Source organism: Camelus bactrianus, chromosome 34 (assembly GCF_048773025.1).
Source record: "Camelus bactrianus isolate YW-2024 breed Bactrian camel chromosome 34, ASM4877302v1, whole genome shotgun sequence".
NCBI classification, from domain to species: Eukaryota; Metazoa; Chordata; class Mammalia; order Artiodactyla; family Camelidae; genus Camelus; species Camelus bactrianus.
In genome coordinates, this window is record NC_133572.1 from 13900121 (window position 1) to 13913375 (window position 13255).

The window sequence follows — 13255 nt, forward strand, 5'->3', positions numbered from 1 at the left end:
TTAAAAAAAAAAAAAGAACACTTTAATTACAACAAGGAGGCCAAAAAGAAAACACATATTAAGAAGAAACTTGCCAAAATCACATACACTGTATTTGCTTAAAATTAAGAAAGGTTTACCTGTATTTCAGATGTCCAATTATTTATACCAGGCATAATTTCTGTATTACAACTATAAAAGCCTGTCAAAATAAATTATAGTTAAAACATATGATAATATTTCATTCATTTTTGTGTTAGTAATATTTTTTAATTATTACATAAAGTTCTAACTATAAGATCCATTATTCTTTTTTCCTAAAACTCTATACCTTTGGGAAATTATAGACCATCTTAATAAATAATAAGGTAAACATAAAAAGATTAAAAATCAGTTCACCTAAGTTCTAATGTAAATATTTTTAAACTATGTGCTTTTGGAGCAGCAAAAAACATGACAGTGAAACACTTGATAAAGCCTTTAAAATAAAGTTAGTGCTATAACAATTATGAACTAAAATACTGATACGCGAAATGAGTCTCAAACTAAAGGTAATTTTTTTCTGTTCACCTGAAGGAGGTGGAACATCAGTCAGGAGAGAATGTACGTCTTCCATAGCATCTGTGTCGTCGATCTGAAAATAAAAAGATTAAAACTATCACATAAGTAGTAAATATATAATCATTTCACATCTAAAAAATTGTTTTTATTATTTATTAAAGAGAAAACATAAGGGTCAAGGACAAGCAGAGCCATGTTTTCCTAAATTAAAACACAGAACTTGAAAAAAAAGTTTCCAGTACCTGTACATTTCTCTATATTATCAATACTTATAAATATTTATACTTATAAATACTTCTAAATGAAATCTTTTACATTATAAAGTATATTGAATTTTTAAAAGCAAGCCTTTCCTGAAGCCTTTATAAGGGCATGTTTCAAAAGATTTTTTTGTTTTGTTTTGCTTCTGTTTTTGGGGGGGGGGTGGTGGTAATTAAGTTTCTTTATACACTTTTTAATTAATTTTTTATTTTACTTTATTTTTTAGTGGAAGTACTGGGGCTTGAACCCAGGACCTTGTGCATGCTAAGCACACAAACTCTAGTAGAGCTACACCCTCCTCCCTCAAAATATTTTCAAAGATAACATAAGCACATTACCTTTATTTGTTTAAATTAATAAAGTACAATTTAAAAAAATCTTTTGACTGAATATAGAACTGTTTTAAAATAAAATTACATAGGACTAAATTTAAAGGTACGTCTTAAAAGAGTAAGTCCAAATTCCATTTTTCCGACACAATATTCGGCTGTGAATTATAAACGGTGAACATACCCAAATGGACGTACACTGACATTCACCTGTACCCTGGGGGTGTAAGTTCTGACTCACGCCCTTGGGATTTCAAGCACTACTTTCCCCTGCACTTCACCTTAGCTGCCGAGTTGTGGCCCTACCTCAATCCACTGTCCCCCAGGTACTCCGCACGCAGATCTCAAGGGTTTTCCAACCGCAGTCCCGCCTCCCCGCCCGTCTCCTGCTGAACCCAACGCCTTCCCCTCAGCGTTCTGCCCGCACCCGAAGCACTTCTGTTCTCTGCTTAGCCTGGATCCCAGGATCAGAAACTCCAAAAACCGCTCCAGATCAAAGTTCAAGTAATGCTAAGAATCACCTGGAGGGTTTGCTAACAAACTCCTGGGCCCCGCCTTGAAATGTTCATTTACCAGGTCTGAGGGATTTGTGTATTTCTTACAAGCGCCCAGACGCTGCCGCCGCCGGCACAGCACACTGAGCAGCACGGCTCGGAGCGGTCCCCGGAAACTCCACGTCCTTAACCTGACACATTCTTTCACTAACTTCCCTTTTCCCCCCAATTCTCAGGCTGAAGAATACATGAGAAAGAGGCACGAATCCACCCAGTCTGAGTTTTCTACCAGGTAACACCCTCACCTCGGTGAAGTCTCGCGCACCCCACAGCTGACATCCTGACCACCGTCACAGGCACTGTTCTAGAATCTTCAAACCCCCAATCCCAACCCAATACAATTCCACCATCAGCTCCCTGCTTTACTGAGACCCAGGCATCTGATTTTTTTTTCTCTCAACTGACACTTAACCGGAAAACATTTCTAAGTTCCTCATTTATTTTCCTTTCCTTCAATATCAAAGGAAGATCATTTATCTCTTTCAAAGAGATTCTAATCACCCCAGAGGGGAAGGAAGTAGATCTGTGAGGGCAGAGGCTCCATAGACCAATCATGCCTCCTTTACTCTCTAGGAAAGTTCATTCTGAATGTATTTTTATCATAAAAGTTCAATTACATCTTCTGAATTCAGTAGGAAACCACTACAATCAGAATTCATAGTGCTTATATTATTACCTGTAAAATGCCATTATAATTATAGTAACATAACATATAAAGCAGGTAATAATTATAGTTAATTGTACTAAGTGGAAGAGAAGAACTTTCTTATTTAAGTTAGTCCCAGTTTACAAAAATGGCTCCGAAAGTTTAATATTTAATTTCATTTAAACCCAAACATTAATTTTCCCAGAACCATCTACATTATTGTATCAGTCATCTGCTGGCTAAACAAAAAAAGCATATTACCAAGTTCTGATATTTTCAAGCTTTTTGTAACTTCTATAATAAAATATTAGTTGATATTTATAACAGCTGTAATGGTACAAAAGCATTGCACCAATGTAGGATCTGACTGTAAAAACACATATCTCGTCTTCCAAAAACTTAAAAAAAAATTAGTCCAATACAATAATACCTCCAAAACAAACGCATCTTTTTTCCCATGTGAAAGGTCCAATTCGGCAACTTCATCAGAGCTTTCTGACTGCGATCTCAGAAGTCTTGAGCGCTGTCTCGGTTCTGGAATGGGTGACCCTATAATCTCTTCAGACATCTCCTAAAAGAAATATAATGGCTTTGTAGCATGACTGTCTTTTTCTGCTTTGGGGTTTTTTTTGGGGGGGAAACTGCAGTCTTATCTTTTTTTCTTTTTTTCAATTGAAGTATCATTGACATGTAACATATTAGTTTCAGGTGTTCAGCATGATGATTTGATAGTTGGACGTTTTAGTTTGGTTTTAAATTTTTATATTTAGTAGAAAACTACCAGGGGAGGGGGTCTGTAAAATGTATTCAAAGTCCATATTTAATTATAACTTTTGTGGCTAATTAACCTTTTACAGAGTACATAGATATTTCCTTTAATTAATAAGAGCAATCTTGATACACTAATCCATCCATACATTGTCACAGACACGGTGAGGCAATACTGACACCTAGTGTACAAAGAAGACACTACAACCAGTAGGGAACTGGCAGTCCTTCCAGCCTCAGAAGGTATTGTCTACGCAGCATTTAAAAGTCCTAATAACCAATAATTAGAGATTTATATACCCAAATAAGATTCTAATCTTTTCTATTTTACTCAGTAGGAACTTTTCAAAGCCCCAGATAGTAAAATGGAGAATATAATATATGTACACATATATATATAGATACATACATTATGCATGTATTTTGCTGTGCAACTTACTAAGCTAAATAAACTTTGACAGTTACAATAACAATCTCATTGAGGTCAGTGTATGGTGCAATCTTACATGGGTTTGTAAGCTTTTACCTATTTTATAGCCAAAGATCACAGCTGACTGGAGGTCCTAAATATCTACTGTCCACAAGGAATAAATATCAAGAGAATGTGGATATGTGAGCACAAATGCAAAAGACATAGCCTGTTGTTGGTGTAACAAAGCCATCTTTTAAAAGGATCAGGAAATTATGTTTTAAATGCTCACTGCTCGTGCATACCTTACGTTAACCTGCCCCATATAAATCTGACAGGGTGCCTATTACAGTGACTACAAAATGAGAAAGTTAAAAACTCTGTATCCTTTAACGTTTTTACCATAGATAAGCAATCTTTCTTATCACTAAAAAAAAAATTTTTAAGCCATTTATTTAGTCATCCAACAAGTATTTATTAAGAAGCTACTGCTGGGAGGGAGTGGTCTGGCCATGAGGAACAGAGCCCCGATGGAAGGTCATTCTGTTGGGAGTATCAAGCAAGAGACAAGAGCCAAAAACATGTCTCACACACAGAGACACACAGAGATAAAAGAAACAGAAAACAACAAAACAAAGAAGGGGGTAGGAAGTCCCCAGAATTGATGGGAGAGTTACAATTTTGTAAATAGGGTGGCCAGAGTTGGCCTCCCCCCCCAAAAATAAGGCATTTGAGCACGGACACAAAGGGAGGTGAAAGAATGAGTAATGAGGAGAGCAAAGCCAGGCAGTGGGGGAAAAAAATTCCTTAAGATAACTTACAAATATACTAATATCTAAACAATAACTTACGTATTCACAGTGTTGATTGATTTTACTTACCGGAGGGTTGATTTCATACAGCTCTTTATTCTTAGCAATCGTGTCGTTTATCTTCTTCTGCATGTGAGATATGTGCTGCTCGTAAGAGCCATCGTTAGGAGTCTTGCCGGCAATCTGAATACCTCCGGGCGTTGGTAAGGCTGCTAAGTACACACCTGTGGCCGACTGGTGAAAACAATGGGGCTATAATCAGAAAAAGTGCCTAAAGAATAACAGTCCTTATGTTTTCATATTCAGGGATGTGGACTTCGCCCTGCAAGAGACAGATAATCAGCACCAGTGTTTGCACAGGACATACGTGGAAGGGCCCAGAAAAACGGTGGGTGGTTCCTTCTGATGGGCACCCTGCACAGCTCGGGGACAGCAGTGAAAAGCTCATTTACTTTCCACTGTGCACCTAACTGCATTTCAAAGGTTTCCCTTATGGTTGAAAAAAAAAAAACAGCACTGAAACAACAGCTTAGGAAAAAGTGATTGAAAGTTGTTTAAAAAGTAAATTTTTTAATGAATGAGAAGTCTACCTTTAAAGTGGCAAAAGGAGAAGGGAAACTTCTACAAAGCAAGTGAAGCAGGAAGGACAGGAAACTTAGGCAAGAGCACACTCAATAAACGTGGTGGCGAGATTTGAATCTGTTTCTGACTCCAAAAACCAAGAACTTTTCACTATACCATCTTGCCTCCATAATCACCGAGAAAGAAAACTTCATACAGATTTATTTTAAATATTTAATCAAAGGACTATTAAATTCTGACTCTGTAATAGTACTAACATGCCATTAGTACTGAAAAACTACTAGGGGAAATGCAAAAAAATACACACACACACACACTCCTATGTGGATTTATGTTTATATATGCTTATATAAGCAAAGCAAAGCAAAAAAAATGTAAAAAAGCTTAAACATCAAATTGTTGACATAAAAAGAGCGGAATGGGGAAAGAGAAGATAATCCTTTAGCTCTGGATACTTGTATATTCTGAATTGTTAAAGTTGTTATTATTATTACATTAAACAAGTGCTGATTTTGTAGAAGTCCATCCTAGAAAGGTATGGTGCTCTGTGATGAAGTCTGTACCGCAGATGAAACTGACCCCCAGCTCTCCCTCCTGGGTTGCTCATCTGTGCCCACGACTGCACCCACGACCCAGCTCAGAACGCCCTCTGTGCCTCATGCGGTCTTAGGGCACCATCTCTAGCACCTCCTGGACTGCATTCACTAACGAGGCAACAGCCCCAGAAGACTGATGACACAAACTCTGGAACGAGACAGGCGAGGGCTTTGAAATCGAGTTCTGGTCCATGTAACCACATCACATCACTCTGGACAAGTCTCAACCTATCGCGGCCTCCGTTCTCCCCTCTTAGAACGTGAAGATAACCCCACACTCGCTCTGGAGCGGCCGGGTGCCGGACACCCAGGACGCCCTCTTCAGAGACTCGCTATCGTGGAAGCTACTCTTGAGATTTAACTGCCCGGCTAAAACAGCACAAAGATCAAAATCTCAAACAGTTATAATTCGTGTCACTAGTGATCAAGAAGACAAAATTATTAAGAATCAGAAATGGCAGTATTTCAGGCCGGCATTGAAGGATTACACCAGGACCACAAACTGGTTTCCTGGGGCTCAACCATCATTTGATACAGTTGGCACAGCATCCTCTAACCTTCCGGATCTGAACCAAGCTCTGAGTTCCCAAGACACTCACCAATAACCACAGTTTTGCATTCAGCCCAATTACACATTTATGTTATGCCCTTGCTAAGCACACGAGTTTTCAGATGGATGAATCATAATGAACGCTTTATTCCCCAAGTTAATCTAAATATCAAATATTTTAATATGAATCAAATTATCTTATTAATCACTACAAACTCCTCTTGTTAAAAACCTGAGATTACCCAATTAGTTTATCATCATTACACAATTATCCCTTACATACAGAAATCTGCGTATTTGCTCTTAAGAACAGATGAAACAGGAAACAACTTAGCATTTTATCTGTAAATTCATACCGAGAAAAAGAATCCAAGTTCCATAAATTTCTTAAGATTACATTTCTATGCATGTCTCAGAAAGATGGCAGAGAATACCAATTTGAGAAACGCTGGTGACACAGACAAAAATTCTGGCTGGTAAAATGTCTAGCATTTGAGAGGACTTCCATAAATATTTTGTAGGCCTCGAGTTCTCTGGGTCTCAGGCAGTTCTCACTTTCTCCCCTGACAACTTTCTAGTCAGAACTTACTTTCTGACAAGCCAAGGCAAGCATGAAGCTGAGATGAAGAGCTTTTCACTGCCTCACAATTTATTAGCACTTAAGAAGTGTATTTTATTGCACATTCTACTACTGGTCACTGGTGCTTGTGTCTCAAATGTATTGCCTTATTTTCTCCATTAAAACTGAAGACTATTTCAGGCACAGTGGTCCACTCGCTCAGGAGTGACTCCATCCCCCAGAGGACAACCGGTAACGTCTGGAGACGGTGCTGGCTGTCACACTGTGGGGAGGATGTTAGCATCTCGTGGTCAGAGGCAAGGGATGCTGAACATCCTGCAATGAACAAGACAAAGACAGCCTCCTAAAACAGAGTTATCCAGCCCCAAACGTCAACAGCGCCGAGGAGGAGAAACCCTATTTTAGCAACGTATAAACAAGAATAAAGTCCAGAACAACGATGGCCAACTTACTAAACAAGCTGTACACGGTGATTCTTAGAAATCTGACTACAGAGGTCATGATCAGAATGCAAAAATATAGTAATAACAGAAATATAAATAGATAAAACTTGTATAATAATTTATTAATTTAATTTCAAATAATAATTTTATAAATAAATATAAAAGTATTTGAAAGCCTATCACTAGATTTTTTTACTTCTATATAATGTCCCTGTAATGCTTAAGTCTTGATGCCAGTTCCTCAGGTAAGTCTATTTTATATATATATATATATTTTTTTTTTCTTTTCCATTTTTAAAAGACTCTTTGAATCACATGAAAGAGAATGTACCACAACTACAGGAATCACAAAACAAAACCAAGACCTCTAAACTCACCGCTAAGCCCATGAGCATGTTTTCACCCACTGAGATCTGGATTCTCAGTCCAAATAAAGCATTCATTCCTTTGAGTTTCAGCTTATTCATCAGCTGAGTGTGCACTTCATACTCCATAAATGGCAGCAGATTACTGATAGCTGTGGCATTTGCTTCTGCCTGTGCTTTCTTTTTTAAGCGACACAACCTGTTAAGGAAAACATTTCGTCAGCGGACGGTGTTGTTGGTACAACCTTAAGAAATGTCCAATTTTTTAAATTTTCTAAAAGTCCTGTTTCAATAAACAAAAAGGAGAAATCTCAAATGAAATGAACACAGATCAAAAGCACTAGAGAATATAATTTTAAATCTTAGGTTTCATAATTCCATGTGATCATATGATGGGCGGATAGCAGAAGGAAAAAGCTAATTTACTCATTTAAAGAATAAAAACCTTAACTTGAGTATCTACTGTGTGCCAGATACTGTTCCAGTTGGTGAGCACTGATCGATGAATAAAACACAAAGTCCCTGCTCATGCTTATATTTCAGTGGACGTGGGGAAGGAACAAACAAAGCAACAAGGCGACCACAGATAATGCTTAAGAATCACGTGTGCGCAGAAAATAAATCAGGTGAAGAAAGTGACAATAACCATACAGGCTTCACAGCAGAGGCGACAACTGGGCTGAGATTGTAAAGACACGATGGAACTGGAAGAGCCAGACAGAGACGATGACAGAATGGAGCTGGCAGAATGGAGTCGAAGAACCAAAGGAGATGACTGTAGCTCAGGTGAGGGGAGCAGAGGTGAGCGCAGCACAGGTGAGGTGCAGGTAAGCAGAGGTGCGATCACCTTAGGGGTTTATGGGTCATGGTAAGGAGTTCGATTTTATTCTACCAGCAATGGGAACACCCAGCTAGGTTTTTAAGTAGTAATATGATGAAAAGGAAACTTAAGGACATCACTTACACTGCTACACCGAGAATGGAGTAAAGATGAGAGAACTGACGTGGGGATGGTAGACAAGAGGCTATTTAGGTGTGAGACAGTGAGCCTGGACTGAAAAGGCAGCAGTGAAGATGAAGGAAAGACTCCCAAACTGGCAAGTCAGGCTATTTAGGCCAGGAGTTCTCAAACTTTAGCTTGCATCAGAATCACTGGGAGGGCTTGTTAAAAAATAATTACTGGGCTCCATCCGCAGTTTCTGATTTAGCAGTTCTGGCACAGAGCCTGAGAATTTGCGTTTCTGCACATTCCCCCAAGGACAGTGATGCTACTGGTCGAGGGCACACTCTGAGGACTGCTGCTGAAGACTAATCCCCTCCTCCCTGAAACCAAAAAAGCTGGGTAAATTATGTATTTTTAAAAGTCTTCTTAAAAGCATCACAGGACCAGGGCAAGGGGAAGTGTAGGGTATAACTATAAGGAGGCAGCACAGGGAAGTTCTTCTGTGGTGGTGGAACCGTTCTGTATCTTGAATGTGGTGGCGGTTTACACAAATCTACTTGTGGGATAAAACTGCACAGATCTATACATTTATACACAAATACAGAAATGAATGCAAGTCTGAAAAACGGAAAAACTGAATAAGGTCTGTGGCATAGTTAACAGCAGCATAACAATGTCAACTTCCCAGCTGGTACTCAACTACAGCTGAATCAGATGTCACCAATGGGGGGAGCTAGTTGAAGGGGACGAAGGACCCTGTACAATCTCTGCAACTTCCTGTGAGTCAAAGCAAATAAAATGCAATGAACCATAACCAGCAGAAACAACAGAAGACAAAGAAATTTTAGATACTGAAATGATCAGTTACAGAATCAGTCACAGACTATAGTATGTGATATTAAAGAAAAGAAAACTTCCAGAAAAAATAGACTATCAAAAACTAAAAACCCCAATTATTAGGCTTAATAGCATATTAAAGACAACAGAAAGGAGAATTAAAGAACTGAAAGATAAATAAGAAAATATCCAAAATACAGCATAAAGAAACCAAAAGATAAAAAATACAAAGGAGTAACAGACATAGAGGAGGCGGTGAAAAAGTCTAACGTACTTTCAATTGGAGTATCAAGAAGAGGGAAGAGTTGAAACATAGAAGAACTAATCTAAATTTTTTCTAAAACACATGAAAGACACCAATCTACAGATTCAAGCAGCTCAATGTGTAACAATTAGGATGAAGGGAACTGCATGCCTAACACTTCACAGGGTCACAGGAACCTGCAGAAAACCAAAGACAAATGGAACCGTTCACGTGCAGCCTGGGGAAAACAAAACAGGCAAAACCCTCACAGGAACAACAGTCAAACAGGCTGTTTCTCAACAGTCACAATGAAATCTAGAAGGCAGTGGAAGGGTATCTTTGCTGTGTTGAAAGAAAATAACTGCCAGCCCAAAATATCTTTTAAAGATAAAACAGACACATTTTCACACGACCAAAAATAGACAGTTCACCACCAGCAGACCCACCAAAAACATACTTGAGATAGCTCAGGCAATAGAAAAACTACAAGTGCTAAATGGAGGTCTATGGTGAAAGAGGGAATGAAAGCAAAAGCAAATGGATTAGAAATATATTTTAGAGGAGAATGCAACACGCCTTTGTAACAACTTTGATGTGGGGAGGTTAGGAAAGAGGACACTGTCTGAGAATACCATATTTGGAATGAAGAACTGGATGGAGCGAGGTCTCATTTCTTAAAATAGAAAAGGCTAATATGAAAGAAGTGGAAAAAAATCAGCAGTTCAATTTGGAACAAGTATGAGATGCCATGAAAATGGGGTGTGAAGTAGACAGGGAAGTGTATGGGCCTGAAATGCAGAAGCAAGCTCTGGACTAGAGCCATAAATTTGGCAGTTGTAGACTTACAGACAGCACACAGACTTAGAGGAGTCGATGAAGTCAACTAGCTTCGAGAAGAGGGTCCAAACCCATGGCTCTCAAGGATTGAGAAATGAGGAGGCACCAGGGAGGCACCAGCAAGGAGACTGGAAACTATACATACAGGTAGGCAGAAAGAGGAGGCGTGGCAAAGTGAAGTCAAAGGGGTTTCAAGAAGGAGAAGATGATCAGCTGTGGGATTACTGATGAGATGCCAAGTAAAAAGAGGACAGAAGTGCTCACTGGGTTTGGTAACCTGGCAGCCATCAGTAACCTGGATAGTCACAGCTGTTTCCTGTGTGCCTACCACAGTTTAGCATTTCCTACTCCAGGACACTTTAAAAGGAACTCCTCATAGCTAGGTGTAGTTGTAAAAGAAACACTTCAGTGTACCGTTTTTTAAATGGAAAAAAAAATTAAATTTTCCAAATGTGTTACATATTTAATGTTGTTAAAGCATCCTGAATCACATCCTTAGCCTGTAATGGGTTAATTAACAATTCTCATAATGATGAACACTTGTACAGAATTTCAATGTTTAAAATTGTTTTTGCATAAAAAACTTAAGAGTTTCATAAAGAGGTTTTTTTTCCCTCCCAATTTTCCATACAGGAAAATACAAGGTTTGGACAGAGCTGCCTAGCCTGTCTGAGCAGTAACACACAGGTAGGAAACAGCAGAGTAGATATCTGAAAATAGGTCCATTTGACTCCATACCCCATTCTCCCTCAAGAATCCCAAATATTGTCTCTAAAAAGTACCTTGCTTGAATGAGACAACCTTTTCCTATAACCGTCGCATCCACTGGCAGGTCTATGGTTGTAAAGAGAACATCGGGAACTTTTTGTTTCCTGCAGTTGTAGCAATGGGTGAGATGAGCTGGAAATGGCATATTCAGTTCATCATATGGTATATGGCAAAATCCACAGCCTGCAGGCAAATTTTCTTCTAGCCTATATAAATAAGGTAAGAAAAAAAAAAGCATCCTTGAAAATTGTACACATTTTTTCAGAAATATATGTTATATATACAGTACTTGCATACAAGCTACACCACAACTTCCACCACGGTAGGTACCACTATGACCGGTAAGAAATGACCACCAAATCAGAACCATACACTTCGCTATGAAAGAAAAAGCTTATATAAATAGAAAGTCATTTTGCATCAATTTTTATGTCTGATGACTTAAAACCTGACAAAACCCATGATTATCCCGAAGGTTTTCAGCATAAAAACAAATGGCTAGACCGTAAGGCTGACATCTTCCTACTGTCTGACAAATAGGACTCAAATACAATCACACAAAAAAATTCTAAAAGGAAAAAAAAGTGTTTTTTAACCAGACAACCTAACAATATGAAAAACATTACCATTAAAACCAATCTATTTAAGAAGAAAAAAGTAAGTTAAAGACAGGCATAAAATAAGCTACAAGGATGTGCTGTACAACACGGAGAATGTAGCCAATATTTTATAAGAACTATAAATGGAGCACAGCCTTTAAAAACTGTGAATCAGTAGGTCGCATACCTGTAACTTACATAATATTACACAGCTTCTATACTTCAATAAAAAAACAGGCATCCTCTAAGTTTCTAAGTTACTCCCAGACAGAACTCCTTTCTTGTTGAGATGGTATTCTGGCCTATTAGAAGTCAAAGGGCCATCGGACAGATCTGGGGAGCTGTGTGACCCCGACCAAGCCATTTAACCTCTCAGAGCCTTTTCCATCCTAGAACAACAATATGTATCTCTATAGAAAGGTTCTTTTTTTTTTTTTTTTGAAGATTAAGTAAGAAAACTAGCCAAACACACACCCCCTGCAATATACTGCACGGCAGAGAGCAACAAAAACTAGTTCCACTCGGCCTAAAACCAACCTGAGACAGTATGCAACGTGCTCAGTCACATTAGGTACTAACTAAGTAGCAGACCTCAGATTTTAATGCCACTTTGTTTGAATCCAAAGCCCCTATGTTCCAAGAGGGTACAAAAAGATGAAAACTGGGACCATTTTTAACTAAAAGCCTGACAGAAATTCAAACAAAAGTCGTATAACATAAGGCATAAAAAAATAAAAGTATTAAAATTTATGAAAGCATTTGAAATAGGGAAGGTACAAAAGGGACTCTCTCCAAATACTGATATCATAGGGAATTTTTTCTTCCTTCTACTTTCCTATATTTTTCAGTTTCTCTAGTAAGCACCAATCATTTCATAACAGAAAAGAAAAAGTTTCCTTTTTTACAAACAGGGATGGTATCTGTTGCATCAGCCTGCCACTTAAGAGAATTCACTGTGTCCATCCAAGCCACAGTACCAGAACAAGCAAGCGGCACGGGAAAAGTCACTTGTTAAATGAGGCTTCTATCTCCTGAAGAATGAAATCTACCGACATTTGTGACCACCAAATGGCAGCAGTGGGACAACTTACTGGCAAAGTCAGTTTTCTCAACAGAATACTCCAGTTGCTTAATAGACTTCAAAATTTCCCACCTTCATCTCCCTAATTACTATGACTTTTAATGCCCTGAAATATACTACAGTCGACATCCGTTTTTAACACTGACAAAAGAAGAAACTGACCAGGTCTTCTGTCTGCCTGCCAGAGCTAGCATATTTTTCTTTGCTAGATAGAGATTTGCAAATTTATACTAAATTTGATCACATGCAGGTTTTTTTTTTTTGCTTTCTTCCTTAATACACACTAATACATAATACTAGGAGGAAAAAAGCAGATAATGCACACTGAAGTAAAGAGTATTTAAAATTTATATTATTTGGGTAAATTCTACCACCAGACTGATAGTTTTCTGTACATAAATTTGATCATTTTATCCTTTTATGGAAAGTGCTTATGACATTTATAGAAAGTAACATTAAAGGGACAATTATCAAATAAACCAAAAAGTAATCTCACTTTACCTAATGCTTT

The 13255-nt window shown here is 38.2% G+C and overlaps 1 protein-coding gene across 21 annotated transcripts in view; it reads right to left on the reverse strand.

Annotated features, from left to right (window-relative positions):
- Nucleotides 1–13255, reverse strand: part of C2CD5 (C2 calcium dependent domain containing 5) — a 76989-nt gene that overhangs the window by 18150 nt on the left and 45584 nt on the right. For all 21 annotated transcript variants that reach the window (XM_074357454.1, XM_074357448.1, XM_074357453.1 and 18 more), the window contains 6 exons: nt 11079–11270; nt 7448–7634; nt 4389–4553; nt 2761–2901; nt 550–613; nt 120–181 (listed from right to left, as the gene is read on the reverse strand). In XM_074357454.1, the coding sequence (XP_074213555.1) occupies nt 120–181; nt 550–613; nt 2761–2901; nt 4389–4553; nt 7448–7634; nt 11079–11270 (811 nt within the window). The remainder of the gene's footprint in view (nt 1–119; nt 182–549; nt 614–2760; nt 2902–4388; nt 4554–7447; nt 7635–11078; nt 11271–13255) is intronic.